This window comes from Nannospalax galili, unplaced genomic scaffold, assembly GCF_000622305.1.
Source record: "Nannospalax galili isolate Female #2095 unplaced genomic scaffold, S.galili_v1.0 scaffold340, whole genome shotgun sequence".
In the NCBI taxonomy this organism is placed as follows: Eukaryota; Metazoa; Chordata; class Mammalia; order Rodentia; family Spalacidae; genus Nannospalax; species Nannospalax galili.
Genome location: NW_008347519.1, coordinates 67,391 through 87,695, shown reverse-complemented (window position 1 = coordinate 87,695; position 20,305 = coordinate 67,391). Strand labels below are relative to the sequence as shown.

Below are 20,305 nucleotides of genomic sequence, written 5' to 3'. Positions count from 1 at the left end.
TCTCTCTCTCTCTCTCTCTCTCTCTCTCTCTCTCTCTCTCTCCCTGGGAACCCAATTCAGGGTGCAGGCAGGTCCCAGGCCCCTTTTGGCCAGGTGCTCCAGCTTCAGCTCAGCTGGGTCAGTCAGGCGGATCAGAAAGGCACAGTGTAGCAAAGTCCCCTACTGGGATGGCCGCTTCTTGGAAGCAGGAGGGCTAAGGAGCCCGCAGCTGCCCAAGGCTGGTGTAGACATCATCTGCTCCGCTCAGCTCCTCAAAGATTGGGATCAGGTTCAGCAACTCGGTATCTGCCATGTCATCAAACCAGGACTGCACAGGTACCTGGGGTGGGGGAAAAGTGACATCAATCTGACTTTTCCTTTCCATGTCAGAGCCGCTGGAGGCTATTGGATCACACTGAGGTGGAGGACTCCTCTGGTGAAGCCCATAGTCCCAGCCCATAACCTCTCCCAGTCCCAGTCCTTATCTGGACCACTCACTGCATTCTCCGGGTGGAAGATGTAAGATGCAGGCGAGTTGTCGAGGATGAGGGTTTTCCTCAGGTCCCTTCCCAGGCGGCTGAGGTCCTTGACATAGCATCCCTGGTGGAACACACAGGACTCCCGGAACAGGCGGGCCCGGAACACTCCACACCGGTCCAGCAGGTCTGTTACAGGGTCAGCATACTGGGAGAAGAGAAGAGACCCTAGTTTGGATGCAGTGCTGGTGTCCTGTGGTATCCTGAGGCCCAGCAAATAGTTGCTGGATCCCTTTGGCTGCCACCCTACCCTGTTCTTTCCTCCCTTCATGTCGTCGGGTACCTTGGCCAGGCTGGCAGTGAAGAGAACACATTCAAAGAGCTCCCCCATTCGTCTCAGGAACTCATCAACGTAAGGCCTCTTGAGCACATATACCTGGGAGAAGCAGAGCAGCTTGTTGGCAAAAGATGGCAGCAGCATCCACCCGACACAGAGCATCAAACAAACATGGACGCCATGCCCAGCCCCTGCAAACAGCTGGCTGGAATCCTATGCTCTATCCAGGATAGCTCCGCCAGGTCACCAGGCTTCTGCTGGCTCAGCGAACCCAACCCTAACCCAGTTCATGAAGAAAAGCACATGCCATGTCCCGGAAGTCATCTCTGATTCCAATGGTGGACCATCAGCTGCCTCCAGAAACAAGTAATCAAGAATAGGCCTCATAGATGGAAACAGCCTATCCTGGATTACTTGAATCCAGCCACAGCCTCTATGGCAGCTTTCTCTGCTTGGCTCCAGCAGGACAGCCTGTGCAGGTAGGTTCCCATCTGGCAAGGACCTGGATACTTCCTCAAACCCATGTCCTCCTAGGGCTTCAGTGAATGGCACTGGAGAGCAGTGCCCACCTCCTGGGATTCTGTGTTTCTCATAAGGTTCTTTGGTACCCATCCTCCTGTAAGTCTGCATTCTCCTGCTTCCTGCCTTCAGCCTACACAAGTGTTTCTAGGCCCATTTTCTCAAAGCTCCTTTTGTCAACACCATTCCCAAGCACAGTGTGTGCCTGCTACAACTCCCTCTTAGCCCAAATCAGCCACCAACTCACTAGACCCCTCCCAGCTAGGCAGCAGGAATCCTCTGCTCCAGGCAGCCACAAATTACTCATCAGCCTGCTTCACAAACAAGCCCCTTCCTCTTCATGGTTGTTCATCAAGTGTGACCTCTCCTCCCCACTCTCTTCTCAAGCCCACACTGGGGAGGCAGCTCTCGTTCACTTTAATTTCATTCCTTTTTACAATTCATGCCCCTTCTTGTTAACGAGAAATTCCCTGTACGTATCAGCCTGTTTGAATACATGCCTTCATCTGTGCCCCAAGGATTCTGCACATCTCTATTTCCCCAACCAGACTGTAAGGGATGATGGGCCCAGCTAAGCACCTCAGCCTGTAAGGGGGCAGGGACTATGAAGACAACACACGCAAGTCTCAAATCCACTTTACTATGAGTAATTCTGTTCTCTGACCAGTCCCTGCAAACAAGTATCAGGCCTAGGAGGGCATGTGCACCAATGGTCCCTGACCCTCAGAACAACTGGCAGGCCTTCGGGACAAGGATTCTGGGTATGTGGTCTCTCACTGCCAATGAAACATGATCCTTAACTCCAGAGCCTGGTCTTGTTTAGACTTCAATGCTCTTTACTTTGACAGGTGCACACTGAGTACGTACTGGAGCAGAATCCAATGTAGGGACCCAAAGAAAGGGAAGTTAGGGAAGGTGTCACAGAGGAGAGGTTTGAATTGGGCAAATTCATTAGCTCGTCACAGCAGGTAGGCATGGGGGAGGGTAGGGAAGTCCTCTGAGGCAGAGAATAGTTACTCCTGGTTTCCCTGCCTATAACAGGCAGAGATACCACTTCTGAAGACAAAGAAAATCCTGACAGTGCTGTGCTATAAAATAGCAGTTTCGTCTACTTGGCAGGGATGATGAGAAGTGATGTTCTGATTACCGAAAACTACAAACAATTCTTGCAAACAGCCTAACTATAAAGAGGAAAAGGGGTGATGGCTAGATGTGGGGCCGAAAGCTTTTTTTTCAGATGAGAAAGTCTTTGTCAAATCACCAATAAAACAGGACACGCTGAAATTATAGAAAAGGTACTAGTTAACAGAACACAAACCCTGGGAGGGTTTGCAATGCAGCAGAAGGTAGATTTCCCACTTGGCTGAGTGTGGCCCGGCAGACAGCTCACCTGGTGAGTGGTCCCCTCAATCTCTACAGGCACTATGAAGTCAGCATTGTTGATTGGCTAGAAGGCAGAAGTTAATGACATCAGCATGGCAGCAGAGACAAGAAGCCCCCATCATAACCCTGGAGTGGGGATGGGAGCAGCCCATAAGTGGTTCGCAGCCTGCTCTGGCTTTCTCTACTCCCCAGCCCCCTACTGTATGCTATTTGCCAAATTCTACCTGAACTGAGTTTCTGGACTTATTCTGAGATAGGGTCTTACTACCAGGCTGGCCTTTAATTCCTGATCCTCCTGAGTGCTGGGCTTATAGGCATGCACCAACACGCCCAGCTTTTCCAAGACTTTGTTTTGTTTTGTTTTTGGAGACAGGGTCTCACTACGTAGCTCAAACTGTCCTGGAGCTTGCTGTGTTGCCTAGGCTGTCCTGGAACTTGTGATTTATCTGCCTCAACTTCCCAAGTCCAGGGATTACAGATGTGCCACCACACCCAATTTAAGCCTTTCTTGAGTTAACAAACATACTGCCAAGAAAAGTTAGACAAGGCCAAAGTTGATCCAACTATTCTCTTAACTTTGCCCTCTCTCTGGAGGTTCTCTGTGCTACATGCCTGGAGACAGATGTGGCCTGTAGATAATGACCTGGGAGTAAATGGTTCTTAACGTTCTTCAGTATGGCCACTAGATATCTGTGACTCCAGGGTGGCCTGTCCTCTCGCTCCTGTTACTTTGCTGTCTACCTGTAGACCATCTCATGGCACCTTGTTCGGTATACAGGCAAACTCAAGAGTAGGAGAGCTCCATGTGTTGATTTACCTTAAAGGAACTATGCACGAGGGTTTCATCCAGGTCAATGACCACGCAGATCCTTCCTTGATCTTGCTCTGTCACCTCTGGGAGCAGGCAGGTCCCAGGGATCTAAAATCAGAGCCAGGTTGCTGAGGCGTGCCCACCAAGAAGCAAGCCCAATCGTTCCCCTCAGCAGAACTCTAGGAACAGCCAGGCTGTCTGTGGAGACAGAATCACCAGCCCAGGACAGGCACCACTTAAAGGCAAAGAACAGAGGCGCAGGGCTGCGTTTATTCTTCTAGGGAGACTATTAAGTAACCCCTTGGTGGCAGCTAGGGCTGGCGTGGAATGGACAGCAGAGATGGGGAAAGGACATGTGGCCATCTCGTAGCTTTACAGGAGACCCTCAGCAAATACTTAGCACAAATAAACCGGTTTCCCAGGATAGGAAGGTGGGCAGGACAGGCAGGAGGAAGTGAGACTATCACTCTATCCTCCAGGCTAGCCAGGGTCTAGAGGGTCAGCCAGACTGACGTACCTGATAAAACTGGTACTGGAGACATTGGAGCAGATCCGACTGGGAGAGAGAAGGAAGGTGATGAGTGCCAATTCATCAATTCCTCCTGCCCTAGCCAAACCACTATTTCTGCCTCTCCAAGACCCAGCCACCTAGAACTCCTGGAATGACAAAGTGGCCTTTCTTAGGGTCTGGGAAGACAAGGGATGGCCAGAGCTTCCATTCTGTGTGAAGCCTGATAAAGGATGGACAAGATGGAGTCCTCGTTCTCAGCTGCCATGCCTCTCAACAAAGTGAGGAAGAGGAACTTGGAGGCCCATGCAGGGGCTCAAAGCTGAGCTCCTGACTGAAGCAGCTAACCTCCTGCTTAGTCCTTAAGCCCACCTTCTTTCTGAAAATGTATGTTTCCTCTTGCCTCCTTGGGAGGACACTGGCAGAGAGCACTGAGCCCACAGCATGAAGCATCCCTGGGGGTGCCCAAAATGTGAAGGGAGATGGAGAGCCTCTCCTTACTGTTTGACATCGTCAAAAATGTTGTAAGGGCCATGAGTGGTGGCAAACGCCTTTAATCTCAGCACCTGGGAGACAGAGGCAGGCAGACCTCTGTGAGTTCCAGGTCAGCCTGGTCTACATAGTGAGTTCCAGGCCAACTGGGACTACAGATAGACCCTGTCTCAAAAAGCCAAAAAAAAAAAAAAAAAAAGGTATGAAGAATACTAAGTGTTCTTAATGTAAATCTTGAAGAAAAGTTAAAATTCTGATACTTAGAAAAACCTACGGTTGGCATTTTAGTGTGTTTCCTTCAAGTATGGGTTAGCACTCCTTTTTTCCACGTTAGTATTATGATTTTACAATCTGTCTTTGGTTTAATAGTGCACCTAAATGCTTCTTCATGTTACTTCATGAGAATGCGCCATAAAAAGTAACTGCCTAGTAATACCATCGGGGTGCACTTTACCCAACCATCCCCCACTGGACAATGAAGGGATTCTGCCCCGATGCACACATCTTTAGCTTAGTTTTGAGAGCCAGGAAAAAGCAGCTAGACTTGGTTGTTTCAGAGAGAGACATCATTGGTATTTAGAGCAGAACAGTTATTTGTTTGTTGAGGGTGGGTTCCTTCCCCAAAATGTTAAATGAATCTTTTCATGTGAGAATAAAAAACACCCTACACGTTTGCAAATTCCTCATGGTGATACTGCTGCATGCTAGAAGGGTTATTAAGAACATGGCAGTTTTAAGTCCTTGGCCTCTGCAAGTTAAGTCACTTGGAAGGCAGCTTTGCAAAGTAGAGCACATAAACACAGGCCTCAGAACCAGAGATCTGAGTCCAATCCTGCCAATACCAATGATTAACTATGGCTCTTCAGGGAATTCACTCACGTCCCTGAGTCTGTCTCCCTATCTGCGAAGTGGCAATCTTTTTGTGGGGAATGCTGTGTGGGTCACAATAAATACATACAAGGTACCTTTTAGGGGCCATGGTGACCACAAGGATATCTAGATGGCTCACACCACAGATGGGAGTAACGGAAAGGAGATTGGACTTCTAAGGGAAAGACCTCTGGGCCAGGCCAGGATCTCCATGACCTCACACAAGGCCAGGATGCCACTAGCTGTGATCTCCCTCCCAGCTGGTATGGTACTACCCCATCCTGCTACCTTAGCAATGGTGTTGGTTTCCTCCTTGTATGCGGCGAGCTCAGTGGAAGAGTTTGACTGGCCAACATGCTGGGTACGGAAACAGCAGAAAAGGGCCTTGAAGATGTTCCGGCCACGCGGCTTCTTAGGAGAGGACTTGGAGAGTAGGCCTAGACAGGGAACAGCAGAGGCAGGGACATCAGTCTTTTTCAGCAGTCATGTGCCCACATCCCTCCACCAGAACACCATACATGCCTGCTGAACAGCCACACACACATGATGAAATGTGGATGCTTCCATCTTTCTCCCTTTAAATGGAAACAGGGATGCCACTCTCTGGAAATGGAGGACCTGAGCTATAGAGTGTTTGCTTTATTCTAGGGGCTACCCAAGGAGCATCTTTATGGGCTAGGCCCACAATCTTGGTTTTCTATGGTCTAGTAGAAGCACACTGTAAGATCCATCAAAATGAATTCATGAGGACCCAAGTTCTCTCTACACCAGTCTCCAGGAAGATGACTGATTCCAGACAAGAGGGTAAGCTAGTTCCTTTATAGCCAGTGAAGATGAGACTCAGTTTAATGTAATATTGATGCCCCTAGATTCTGGGTAAGTAGCAGCAGAACTCAGCCCCAATTACCTAAAAACTCCAAGCTAGAAATTCTTGAAAAATGAGCTGGTGAGATGGCTTAGTGGGTAAAGGTGCTTCCACCAAGCCCGATGCTCTGAATTCGATCCCTGGAACTATATGGGTGGAAGGAAAGAACTGATTTCTCCCAAGTTGCCCTCTGATCTTCACATGCATGCGTGCATTCATGCATGCATTCCCTCTCCCTCTCCCTCCCTCCCCACCCTTCTCAATACAGCTCTGAGGAAGGTGTGCTGACTGTTTATATCCTTGTCTCCTTTCCATGTTCCAGCCACTTTCCATAACACTTCATGTCTCCCCACCTCCACCCTATAGGCAGCCAAGTTGGGACACAGTGGGTTAAGTCCCTAGGCCATACATATCAAGCAGCCTTGTGTCCTAGAGCCAGACCTCTCTGCTTGTAGACTGTTGTACCTTGATCATCTGGACCCTGGAAATACAAAGCCATTTTAATGGGAAGCTTGGCAGGGCAGCCCCAAAAGATGAAATGATACAAAGTGAAGGGCATTACAGGACTGACTAGAAATGGGCTTCAGAACAGTCTCTGCAAGTTCCTTTCACTCCAGAAAACTGGTCTGGCAACTGTTGAATAGGCGTGGAAAGGTATACGGGAACGGAAGGGTACTGTGGCCAGGAGGTGGCGCTGCACAACCACTCATGGAATGGTCTCAGCCACAGGTCTCTCCTGGGACTCTCCCAGAGCCTGAGTGGGAGACAAGCATTAAAGCCCAAACCCAGGCAGCCCAGTTTAAAGCACAGGTCAAGTTACAGTGCAGCAAGTAAGTACTAGAAGTGCCGGTCTCTGTGGGGAAAGCAAAACAATGTGCCCTGTGCAGCTTCCCATAACTTCTTCCTAGAGGTGGGAATGAAGGGAAGGGGAAGGCAGATTGTAGGGCCCACCCTATCAGTTCAGCTCCTTCTGCTCAGTCCAGCCTGTGGGGTCCCTGTGGAGTAGGTGATGGCAGAGCCACACAATGACGGCGCTGCCTGAGAGAGACCCCAGGGGGAGAGAAAAAACCAACAGCTCCTAAGACCAAGGTGGGAGAAATGGCTGTTACACAGCAGTCAGTCTAGTGAGGTCAGTAGCACAGAGGGCACAGGACATCCTACCAGCACAGCCAGAGTGCTCTCTCCTCCTGGGTTTGGCCTAGGGTTACCCTTGACTCTGATCATTGAGAACCTTTCAGGAAATTACAGCCTTTCTAACATTTAGCCTGAAAATCTGGACATCACTTTTTAAATTTTTAGCTACTTTTTTAATATAATATTTTAAGTTATTCTTTGGAAATTTCACACATGCATACAATTAATTTTGATCATATTCACCCCCACTCTTCCCTCCACCTCCCGTGTCCATCCCCCTACTCCCTTCAAACTTTCATAACTTCATGGACGTCACTTTTTAAAAAATGCATCATGATTGGGAAGGTGTGTGTGTGTGTGTGTGTGTGTGTGTGTGTGGGTGTACGGGAGCATGCTATGGAATCAGGCCTCTCCTTCCACCTTCACATGGGTCTGGGGGTTGAACTCAGGTTGTCAGGCTTGAAGTACAGCAAGCACTTTTACCCAGAGCCATCTCTCCAGCCCCTTTGGGCATCCATTTCAATCTCTTGGCTGTACATGAAGAACTAAGATTTCTTAGGGCATTTTGTTGTGAAGTTCTGCTAAGGACATAGGCCAACGCTATCACAAACACCAAATTTGGAGCTGAACCCAGCACTGAATGGCAGCAGAAGGGTCTGTTCCTTGGATAACGCCCCGCCCCTTAGTAATAATCTATGCAGAAACTGGAGGGCAAGGGCGACTTCCCCACCTGCCTGTTGGCCCACATTAAATTCTAAGTTCAGGGACTCAGCAGATGCAGATACAAAGCTCCAAGAGCAAAGCTGAACCACCGCTTCCCTTTGGCTATGGTTTCTTCATGCAGAACTACAATCAGAGGCTTAACCCGAGCACAGAGCCTTTCTTAAAAGGCCACACAACCCAGGCCTTCCCCAAAGAGAGGCCACATCAGGAATGCACTCAACATCTTAGTGACAGGCTGTGAAGGCTGAGTGATCCTGAGAGGCAGGGGGTGAAAGGGACAGCTGGCCAGGGTCATGGAGAGGCCTAGGCTGTACCCACTGCAGGAGGCCCAACAGTCACAGGCACAGGGGCCTATTCAGGGAGCTTGAACTCTGCAGGGGATGAGAGTCTTCTCAAAAGCACAATGTGACCAACAGCCCCTGCATCTCAAGAGATCACAAATGTACTGACCTTGGGGGCAGGCTCTTGAAGCAAAATACCCCAGGCTCACAAGAGCACGGTCACCTCCGCCCTCCTTGTTTCACTCACGGGTCCTATTTCACTCTAACCTCCTCCATGCTGTCTGTCCTTCTTACATTTTTAAAAACTTTATTTTTTTATGTGCCTGAGTGTTTTGCCTGTATGTAAGTGCACTGTGTGCCTACAATGTCCACAGGGGCCCAAAGAGGTCATCAGATTCCCTGGAACTGGAGTTACAGATGGCTGTTAGCGGCCATGTAGGTGCTGGGAACCGAACCTTGGGTCCTCTGCAAGAGCAGCCAGTGCTCTTAACTGTGGAGCTATCTCTCCAGCCCCATCCTTCTTATTTTTTATTTTTATTTTTTGGTCTTTTTGAGACAGGGTCTCCCCATAGCCCCAGCTGGCCTGGAACGCACTATGTAGACCAGGCTGGCCTCGAACTCACAGAGATCTCTCTGTCTCTGCCTCCTAAGTGCTGGGATTAAAGGCATGTGCCACCACATCCAGCTCTTGTCCTTATTTTTATAAGGACAAGAAGGTGGTTTTAGCTTCCCCCAACCCTCAAAGCCAGCAGTGACCTCCCTTCATCATATATTCCAGAGTCTTTGGCATCTGTCTAGCAGGTGCTTAATAACTCTCACCAACTGAATGACTACAGGGGCCTTTAGGGCCTTTCAGTTCCACAGAGCTACAGACAGCTACAGAAGCCTCTGTTCATTTACCATGGCCCAGAGGCCTGGAAACAAAAAGCCTCTCTGAAAGGAGAAGGTGGCACTGAAGGAGCTGGGTACCTCAGGAAGGCCACTGAGACTTTCGGGCACGGCCATGTTTACAGAGCACCAGAGCTGTGCCAGGCCTACGTTAAGATACCTGACATTACTACCTCAATTTAATCCTCACTGAAAATGCATTTGTAGGTACTGCCTCCCCAACTAAAGCAGATAGGTTGAGCAACCTGCTGAGGGTCATGCAGGTAAGTATAATGACAGAGTTTGAACCCAGAGCCAAGGTTCTTAAAGCATCACCCAATAATCTGACAGTTTAAGACACAGTTTAAGACATCATGTGCTTGAACCCAGGTAGAGTACCTACCCAGGTAGGCTTGCGAGCACATACACGGTCTCTTCTTGGGTACTTTTGCTCTAGTCCTCTCTAGGAGGAGCTAGTAAATGATCAGCTTGGAGTCCAGTCCCCTACTTCCTTACATACTCCTGGACAGGCCATGAGAGGTGCAGGAGGTAACAGTACAAGGCCCTGCAATTCTATTCCATCCCAAGAGGGAGTTTAAGAGTGAAGGAGAACCATATACCCAAGTTCTTGATCCCTTCACTTGGACTAAAAACTTGTGTCAAAGAACCTTTTGACCACTCTTTTCAGCCAATACTCATCACTGTGTCTTGACAGACAGCTGCAGGTCAGCTCCCTCCCCTGAATCCATGTGTGGTGGGGAGGGGCACCAGCCTCCCCCAGAGAGGAACATTGGGCACAGGCATCAGGCCTGATGGCACCATTCATGGTACACTGTACATGGTATCCCTGACAGGGCAGGCAGGATTCCAGTGGGTGTCCCAGAGCTCTAGGACCAGCTGCTCTGCTTCCTCCACCGCCAGCTGTACCCTCTCTGTGGATCTAGCCTTCCTTTCCTGTCTGCTGTGCATTTGTCTCCCTGTCCCAAACCTCTGGATTAGGCTGGATGTCCAAAAAGACCAGCACAGACCCAATGGGGGAGCCAGTTCTGACCAAAAGGGCAGGAGGCTGAAGATGGGAAGCCAGCACCCCCACCCCTCCAATTCACCACTGCTAGGACTCCTACTGAGGCAGCAATGGGGGTGGGGGTGGGGCAAGAGCGATATCTCTCCACTTGGGCTGTCTGGATCCAGGTTCTGCCAGTTGCTGATTTAACCATGCAGCCTTAGTTTCCTCATCCATAAACTGGGATAACAGTGAGACCTTATTCAGGACTGAAGGTTAAACAAAACTCAGAATAAAGTACTGTGCAAACTCTAAAACTACAGGCTATGCTTGCTTTAGCTATCTAATTGGCAACAGTCTGGCCCTTACTTGTGAGCCACATTAGGGACCACTAATTGGGGGCATCATGGGTCTCATTCCAGGAGCCCAGTAACAGGGGATTAGGAGCCTCCCACCCCCATCATATGGCTGAAGGTCAAGAACATGAAGGAAGGGTGCCTGGGAACTCTCATCAAACAGGTTTCAAAGAATCAAAACCACTCCTACCTTCTTCCCAATCTATCAAAAACTTCCATTCCCATTCACAGCCTCCTGATTGGTACCCTGAGTTTGACAAGCAACGTAGGTAAGCTGTCCCGTTTGATGTGAACATTACCCTCTCCCCCTATGTACCCCAACCGCAGCCTCACCAGGTAAGAACAGTATTTGCCTCTACCTTGTAAGAAGTGTGTGCATGGACACACATGTGCACACAAACAGACGAAGACTGGCTTCACTAAGACAATATTATTTTTAACCTTCTAAAGGTCAGGTCCAGATATAACTGTTGCCAACAACACAGCTTTGCATCCCAGTAAAGCAACTCCTCACAGCGCGGGACTGGGCAGAGGGCAGCTCCTTGAAAATCCTGTGGGATTTTAATAAGCCCACTTGCATACAAGGATGCTTCCTCTGTTCACCCCCCCTCAAGTATTTCCTTCTCCATCATTTCCCATCCCCCACAGCAAAAGGTAGGGCTGGCTATCACTATAAAATGGCCTCTCTGAGCAGCCTCTCTCCCCTCTGCTATTAGAGGAAGGAGAGTATTTGGAGCATTTCCGGCCTGCCTTGGCCAGCGGCCTAGGCCTTGCAGCCAAGACACATTTGATTGGGGCTCCGTATGGAGAGGAGTCCTCCCAGGTAGTCAGCAAGAGGCATCTGTGCCTTGGCTACGCACAGGTGCTAAAGTGCCAGGTGGATGGAAGGACTCTTTGGACCAGCAGGTGAGTGGGCAAGGAGACAAAAGAGGGCAAAAGATGCCTAGACATCCTCCACACGGGAAAGACTGGCAAAATAATGAAGAGGGCAAACCTCTTTCCACAGTGCCCACCACTGATGCTGGGCTCTGCCACTAACAAGGCAGGCATGGCCTCAGGAAGCTCAGCTCCAGCTCCAAAAAGTAGCTCTGTGAATCTCACTGCATGCATTTTTTTTTAAAGCAGGTTGAGTCACACTGTTTGGCTCACATTAGCATGGTCTACACTAGTTCCCGCATCACAGCCAAGGACTGGGGCTGTGCTGCAACCAGCCGGCATCTCCATTAGTTCCCCTTTCCAGGGCACTGGGTTCCTTGCTTTGTTATGTATTTTGAGGCAGCATCTCTATGTAATTCAGGCCAGCTTCCAACACCTGTCTCCGCCTCAGGAGGGCTGTGGAATGGTCAGTCACATGCTACCATGCCTTCCAGTCCCTGCCTCCCCTGACCCTTTCAGGGCCTCACACCTCAATTTTAGGGACCTTTCCTCAAGAAGGACTCAGTTTTGAGAAGAAGGATTCCTGGCAACTTGATTTTAGAATGGGCCTCTAATGGAATCATTCACTCGCATAACACCCTCCCAGGCAGCTCCAACATACAATTTTTTAAAAGACATTTTTAAAAAGATGTGCTGGAATGGGGTCCCCTGAAACAGCAGATTCTGTGCCAATAGGTGGCATTTCCTTGCAGGTAAGTCAACAGCAAGTTCAGTCCCCCTGATCCCATGCCAGAGGATCCTAGGGGGTATCAGGAAGGGATCTGATGGCTCAGAGCGGCAGGGATAAACCTGAGATGCCATTCTTGGAGGGCAAAAGCTAGATCTTACTCTGCCCCACACAGCACCAGCTAGAGCAGGGGCGACATTGGAGGGGACTGGAAATCAGACACTTTAGCCACTCCTCCTCCTGAGGAAGGACTAAGCAGGGCCCTGAGGAGCTCACAGAAACCCGCCAAGCAGGACACAAACACAGTCTTGGTGAGCGGTTCAGTTCCTACCTTGGCTCTCTGCCCTAACTTCTGGAATGCTTGGGGTTAGTGAAGACCAAGAAGAATCCAGTGCCTCCTTCTCCTCCAACTTCCTAAGCTGGTTTTAGTGACAGCATGAGAATTACATAGAAAAGGGGCAACAAAGGCTCAGGATAATGCAAGAGGAGGCCTGGCCCAGTGAACAAAAGTGGCTACCCAAAGTGCCACTGACTTGATTTTTAAATCCTGGCTCTGGGGGCCAGGGTGAAGCTCAGGGTGCTAGGCCCTGGGTTGTCTCTCCACCAGGAAGGGTGAGGGTGTGTGAAGGGTGGGAGAGGGGGAGGATCCTGGCTTTGCCACAAATACTGTATGTATGTGGTCAGGGGCCCTGGGTTCTTCATCTGTGGAAAGACTCCCACTGTCAGAGAAAGGAAAAGGAGCTTACGGAGTAGCCTGGCCCAAGGAGCAGAGGGCTTTCACACTTATCTGGGTCTCAATCTCAAATGCTCACAAGACACCAAAGAGATTCTTGATTTCTTCACTGCAGAGGCCACACAGCAGAACTAGTGACAGGCCAGCTTGGGAAACAGCCTTTTCTGGGAGCCCAGAAAAGCCGATCACAGTCCGTCTGTCTGTATGTATGTCTCTGAATTTGGTCAACCTGTTACTTCTTCAGGCTCCTGGCCTCTGCAGGACTGCATTTTGCCAGGGAAGTTCAACTCCAGGATTCCTGTTCCTCCCACAACCTTCAACTTCCCCCAGGCCCAGCCAACCAGAATAGGTGTGTCCACCCAAGAACACACTCTTGTGCCCCAGTGCAGTTTCTCAGCAGGTCTTGGTTCAGTTTCTTTCTTCACAGGCCAATGAGAAAAGTCTCCCTTGCTGGTCCCCTTCAGAGTGACTTCAGATCACTGGGAGCATGAGCAAAAGGGAATGCCAACTCAATGAGAGAGTGCAGGTCCTGGGCAAGGGTGGCTTCTGCAGCCCAGGTCTGCCTGACACCATACTGCACCAGAAGCAAGTAGGAAGAGTTCCTCCTTCATAATGAGGACTACCTGAAGTATCAGATGTAAAACTCTAGTCACAGCATCTTGCCTGTGCTAAGTGCCCTGTAAATACTGTTGGTGACCCTTACTGAGGAAGCAAAGGCAATTACTCTGTCTGTCACTCAGAAGACATCAGGGTGCAGAAGAACCACAGGATCTCTAGCAAACAGCAAACTTGGACCCCTGAGGGGAATCTTCTGCTCAGGGCTGAACAGGCAGTTGGAGTCACCCTGTGCTTCCTGGCTCTTCTCCAGGACACCTGTCAGAATCACAAGGAGCATTTGGAACACACATGTCTGGCCCACCTGCCATGCTCTGAATCAGTGGGTCCCAGGCTGGGGGGAGGGGCTCTATATTTTTAGTAAGTGTCACAGAAGATTCTGATGTGTCCCTGGCTAACAGCCAGGGCTCTCTAACCCTTCCAGGGTAAGAAGGCAATTCAGCCAAAGCTCCACTAGTCTCTCTCCACCCCAAATCTGACCAGCTAAGACTGTAGACCCCAGAGGAATTGTGCTGAATCTGGTTTGTCTCTTTCAGTGCCACTTCCTTTACTTAAACAAAACAAACAAACAAACAAACAAAAAGATCTGAGCCTTCCATCTCTCCCATCTCTTCCCAGTTACTGTGAAGGAGGGGCCTATGTACTCTGTTATGCAAACGGAAGAGCTGGGATGCCCTTCCATAGATCTGTGTTATGCAATTTAAGTCTTCCCTTAACTCACCTTGTTTCTCACTGGAGTTGGGGCCATGTTTGCTCTCTGGGAACAGTGCAGGTGAGTAAGAGCAAATTCAATAGGATGGAAAAGTCTGTCAGGATCATAAGAAGTGGGACAAGGTAGCACTCACCTCTGAGTCCAGCACTCAGGAGGCTGTAGCAGGAGGATGGAAAGTTTAAGGTCCTGTCACACGCACACCCACACACACACGGGGTGGGGGGTGGGGGGGAGTGGATGGAGGTGGAAGATGTGTCTAGGTTAAAAGCTTCTAGAGGGAAAGGAAATGTCATGTTCACTCAGATCAGGTTCAAGGCTAACTGGAAGAAAAGCTAACCAAAACAGAGAGCCCAAGAGGGAGGCTGTGGTACCCTCGGAAGCACCCATTCTTTAGGAAAAAGTCCCTGTGCATGCACACTCTGACCCAAAGGGCTGGGTACTATGCTCACAGAGAATCTGTTCTAGTAGGTTTCTGGTCCACAGAGTCTTCCATTTCAAAGAAATCCACTTCTGTACTTTGATTTCTACTAGTTCTCTCATAGGATGTGCATGTTAATGTTTCTGTGCATCCCAGTTGGGCACTATCCTTTCAGCTCCTAAGGTGGGAGAGACTCTCAATCACAGCCACATCTATACCCTTTCTCCCAAGAGCCAATTCTCAGTTTCCCAGAGCCAGCCAGCTTGACACACGATGAAAAGCAGCTTAATGCTCTCTCAAGCTTAGAAACATCCACTTCTCTTCAGAACTTACTTCCCCCCCTTGTTATTAAGGGTCTTTAAAAGATATCGGAGTCTCACTGAGATCATTAACTCTCAAAGCAAATGGGAACAGCACGACAATGTGACACGTACTGTCTTGTGTATCACTGTTAGACACCTCTGAGAGGTTAAATTGCTTCCATGGTTTAGCTGGACTTCAGGGACTCTTATAGGAGGTACATAACTCCAGGGCCTCCTCCCACTCTCAGTGCCTAGGCACTATCCAGAATGGATCCCAAGTCACACAGGCACAAAGAAGCAGTCTGTATAGGAAGGCTGTGTACAAGGCTCAGAGGCTCATCTTTCCAAGAGGCACAAGCCCCCACACATCAATGTCCCCTCTGACCCTGGGCCACCTGTTGTTAGCAGTGAAACCCACATGACTGGGTACTGTTTATATAGCATGTCCTTGGGGGGAATAGAGGAGGGAGAAAAGAGTAGCAGTCTAGTCTATTTTAAAAAGACATTAACATTTATCAGCCATTACTAAGTCTGCATTATATACATAGATAGCACTATTCCCATTTCATAGGGAAACTTCTCAGAATCTAAAGTGATGGACAAAGTCTCCTTGCAAATAGGGAGAGCAGGGATTTGAACCCAGGTCTGAAGCAACCGGTTTTGCTGCTGGAACAGCAACAATGAATACTTTAACTGCCCTACACACTACCTTGGTCCTGCTGCACTAGATCCAAGGACCAAAGTTCCTAAGATGACAGTAAAAGACAATACCCCAAACTTCTTCAAGGCGAGCAGGAAGAAAGCCAAGGAGAGAAGCAGAGTCGGCTGCCACATCAGTAATGCACACATACACATATTGTCTTTCTTTCTTATACTTGATTCTCCACAGAAAGATTTGGAGCATCACATCTTGTAGGCTAGAAATGTGCTTTTCTATAGCATTTCCATTCTTTCTTAGTAAAATTCACTTTAAAGGATTTGGAAGGTCCCAGGAGAAGAAACCACCATTTTCTTTAACTTTTCCCAACTTCTCTAGTAGAGGAAAGAGACAAGACCATCATCACCTCTGCATCTTTAGGGGCTTTCCACAGGCATTCAAGTCCTGCTCAGTTTAAAATTCTGCAAGTTAGCTGCAAAGCCTCAGGTGTTGGCCATTTACAAACCTTTTGTGAAGTCAGAAGCACTTCCCTGGGGTTCTCAGGGTGGGAGCAAACACTGGCTTAAATGGTTTTTCCAGCCTCGCTCAACCTGACCCCCAAATGATGGAAAATCCAAAGGAGACTCAGAGGTGAGTCTCAACAACTTGCAGGGAACATGGAGAGGCCAGGACTGAAGATAAGCTGGGAAATAGGACCAACTGTAAGCTTCTACCCTGCAGGCTGGCCAAGGAGGGCCCTACCCCACAGAGGTGCCAACAACACTCCTTTCTTGAAGGCTTTCACAGTAAAGGCTTAGCTGTATACATAGAGCAAGGTGTTTGAGTGGGTTCTTCAAAGAGAGAATAAGGCAGAATTTCTCTCTTCTCTGGAGGGCAGGAACAGGTAAAACTGGTCACCATGCTACTTTTTAGGGATAGAAGAGTCTTTGAGAAGGGTCCTTAGTTCAACAAGCCTGCCCAGTTCCAGATATGAGGAGAACAAGTCAAGAGGCTTACTCATCCTTCTCTAAGAATGGGATGGGGTCTCTCCTGTGACAATACATTTCTGACTCTCCTCCCTCCCCAAAGGCCTGGTGGGTTACTGAGCTGGAAGGTACACTTACATACATGCAGGCAATACATTCATACACATAAAATAAAAATTGAAAAAAAAATTTGATGTTATGCACAACTTTGTCCTTTTCCCAGGAAGCCATTTCTCCCATCTATCTGGGAAGATGATCCAAGATCCAATTTTGCTGCTTTTATCATCAATGCTTTCAGCAACTTTATTCTACTTCCCTTGCTGTAATTACTTTGAGTCATCAACACACCCAGACAGCCTTAAAGCTCAGAGAGCAGAATGCTAAAAAAAATTGGGGGAAAAATCTGCAATGGAAAACAGCTCCACTTCGAAACCAATCCAGCTAGGAGCAAGTTGTTTCTTTCCAGAAATCAACTCATTAATAAGCTGCTTCAGGCTTCTTTTTCCTAAGGTAGGCAAGGATTGGGGATGGAAGATGGTGAGCTTGGGGAGGGACAGGAACTTCTAGAGGATCTAATGAAAACATGTGTTCCCTCTCCCTTCTGTACGTTTGGGTTTTAAGAGCAGGTTCTGTTTGTAAATGATGGGGAACTCGCAAGTTGGCTAGTTGCTGGGTGCCCAAGCAGCACAAGAAGAAAGCAAGCCTTCCCTGGAATGCAATCAAATTTCAAGGGGAGGGGAGAGTGAGACCCAGTGGCTGCTGGCTTGAGAATTCAGATTCTTTCAGGGATAAGTTTGAAGGACAAACCACACACACACACACACACACACACACACACACACACACACACACGGAGAGCGAGCGAGCGAGCGAGAGAAACAAAATGAAACTCCAAGAAAATCCAACCAAACAGCAATCTGACACTGTCCAGAAACCAGCTGCTTTGCTTTCTGCCTGCCACTCAATCTGCTGGGTGAAGCTTCTAGCTCTGATTTGCACGGTGCCACGACACAGTCCAGCTTTCCTTTTATCCCGGTTGTGGCCTCACCTACCCCCAGGACACCACTCGGGGGGCCTGTGCATGAGGGGAGCACCTGGTTTAGAAAGCACATGCTGTTCCTGGCTTTGCATCACTACTGCCCCCTCGTGCGTCCTTGCACATCCAGATTTCTTCACCTCTTCCTGGAACTTGGGCCCCTTTCCTTCCACGAGGATGGGAAGAGTCTGGCAGCGAATTATAAACACAAGCAGCCTCCCTTTTGCAGTTCTAAGCACAGCTGGGCGACCAGCAGGGGCGGCGAAGACGCTGCTTGGGTCACACAGCTGGGCCGGTGAAGCAGTGAGGAGAGCAGGGACCCTGGTTCAAGGCGTTCAAGGGGGCAGAAGGGCCTCCTCAGAGCAGGGTCTGAGTAGGCAAGGTTCTATCTCTCCTCAGGGCAGGCTTCTTTAGAGGGCAGGGCTAGGAAGAAACAAGCACCCCCCCCCCCGCCCATTCCATTAAGGAATTTTAGAGTGGCTAGGCCACCACCCCAGTTGCTTTGCCCCTAGGGCTAGGCAAGCTGGGAAACTCTTTGGGAAATGAACCCCAGGAAAAAGTGACCTGCTGACTAACAAGGCTCAACAGGGGGATGCGGGGCTGACACCTAGTCCCCACAGCTGGCCACCTGCCAGGTTCTAGGCCCCAGTCTACTCAATTGCAGCATGGGCCGTTTATGCCCGGTGGAATAGAGAAAAGAGGGCTGGGATGCTTGGGATTTGGTCTCAAGAGCGTGCCCTCCACCCAGCCTCAGGGCCAAGTGGCGCCAGTCCTGGGAGTTCGCTATTAAAAAGCAACATTAGCCTTTACTCTGAACGGAAATTCTACCCACTATTTGGTACAAAATCCTCAAGACCAGAAGAAAATAGGGGATGGGGGAAAAGACTTTGAGGAGCCCCACCTGGGATCAAACTACGAGATTGCATCCTCCCGGGTCCCCCTCAACCTCCTTCCCATCCCCGCGGGAGGCCGAGGCCTTAGCTTCAGTCCCCAAGCCCACCCTGGAGAGAGGGCCTGTAACTCTCCTTGCCTCTCCACCTGATCCCCCAGGGAAGCGGAGGCCATCCGCCGCTGCCCACCGACAACTCGCACTTCTTCGTTGCGCGATTCAGAAACACGCCGGGTCTGATGCCATCCGGCGAATTATGTAACCAGGGACACCGCTCCTGGGCTAAACAAACGCGGCTCTGTGTGTGCAGCGGCGCCCCCGGGGGAGTGCACCCAGGCAGGGAGGGGCTCCGGCCGGGCCTCGGGTCGGCGTTGTTTGCTCAGCGAGTAGAGCCCCGCGCCGCGGAGGTCCGGGTGACCGGGGCCCGGACCCCTCCCCCGCCGCCGCCTCCAGCCGGGGAACTTCGTCCCAAGTCCCCCCCCCCCACTGCCTGGATACCTCCACTGCCCACAGCCCGAGCACCCCCGGGCTTGGGGGAGGGGGTTAGACGCGCAGGACAGCAGTCCCGGCTGCGGTCCAGTCCCGGACCCCTCGAGCCCCCTCCCCATCCTTCCCGTGGTCCCGGGTCCAGGCGCGCGCGGCGGTGCAGTTAAAGTGGCGACTCCATCTCCCTGACTCGGGTGGGGGCGGCCGCTGGCTGGCGCAGCCCGTGTCTCTGCCCCGGGGGGAGGGGTGGCAGGACCAAGTGACAGCTGCGCGGTGACACTCTCCCGCCGGGGCGCCCACCCGGGGGCAGTATCGACTGGTATGCCAGGACAGATGGACATCGGGGGGTCCCTCTGGACTCCTGCGCCCCGACCCCCGGGAGGTGAGGGGCCGAGGCGTGGATGCGGGGATGTGCTAGCCCCCTCCCCGCCCGGGGGCGACGCAAAGTTTTGGGAAGTTGCTGCCCCTACCTTGCTTGGTGAGCACCAGGGCGTCTTCCCTCCGCGCCTGGGTGATGATGGAGCCGTGTTCCATCTAACAATCCCGCGGGCCCGGGCTGGCTGGGCGGGCGCGCAGGCTGGCTGGGCTGGGCTGGGGGGCCTGGGCGGGGGCCCACTCCGGCTCCCAAGACTCCGATTCCCACCGCTGTTCACATCCCCCCCCCTTGTTTCCTCCCCGGGCCGGGAAGGGAGGCGGCTTGTACAGAGGGCGGGCGGCCCGGGCAGCGGCTCCCCCGGTGCCCCCGGCCCCGATCCCCCGGTGGCAGCTCCGGGCTCCTCAGTTTGGGTCCAACATGGAGAATCCGGAGCGAAAACAAGAGGAGGAAATGGGACACGGGGCGGTTTCCAGGCTCCCCCCTCCCCTCCGTACTCCAGATAAACAACCCGCGGCTGCAGCGCCCACCCCCGCGCTCCTCCCAGCTCTTGATCCGGCCTCTCAACGGTCCGCCGGCGCTCCCCACTCCGGCCAGCGTTCTAGAACCCGAGACCCTCCACTACTGAGTGGCCGTGGCTGCGAACGGTGCGGAGGTTTGCTATTTCGTTACGGAAAAAACGAATCCCCGAGGGGGGTGGGGTGGCGGGCTGGCAAGCTGGCGGGGGAGACTTGAAACCGCTCCGGCGTTCCGATTGGCCCGCTTGCAGAAAAGGGGCGTGGCCCCTCCTTACTATGCGGTGCAAGGACCCAACAACATTCCAGTCGCTACGGCCACGCCCCCGGCCACTCCCCACGCGCCGGGCTGCGGCCTCCCAGTCTCCTCGGCCACACCCCCTTCCCAACTACTTA

At 51.0% G+C, this 20,305-nt stretch overlaps 1 protein-coding gene across 4 annotated transcripts; it reads right to left on the bottom strand.

The window, feature by feature from the left end:
• On the bottom strand, window positions 1-19,830 carry Ctdsp2 (CTD small phosphatase 2). Of its 4 annotated transcripts, XM_008844035.3 has the most exons (8): window positions 19,492-19,830; window positions 5,664-5,812; window positions 4,023-4,061; window positions 3,512-3,613; window positions 2,702-2,758; window positions 799-891; window positions 478-663; window positions 1-319 (listed from the first exon to the last, which is right to left on the bottom strand). In XM_008844035.3, exons 1-8 carry the CDS (start codon window positions 19,553-19,555, stop codon window positions 194-196), a joined length of 816 nt encoding a protein of 271 aa, XP_008842257.1. In that variant the 5' UTR covers window positions 19,556-19,830; the 3' UTR covers window positions 1-193. The 4 variants fall into 4 exon arrangements, with proteins under 4 accessions (XP_008842257.1, XP_029424667.1, XP_029424669.1 ...); XM_029568807.1 differs by lacking the exon at window positions 4,023-4,061 and having other exon boundaries at window positions 19,492-19,781; XM_029568809.1 differs by lacking the exon at window positions 19,492-19,830 and having other exon boundaries at window positions 3,512-3,703; window positions 4,023-4,162; window positions 5,664-5,800.
• Window positions 19,831-20,305: the final 475 nt, after the last annotated feature.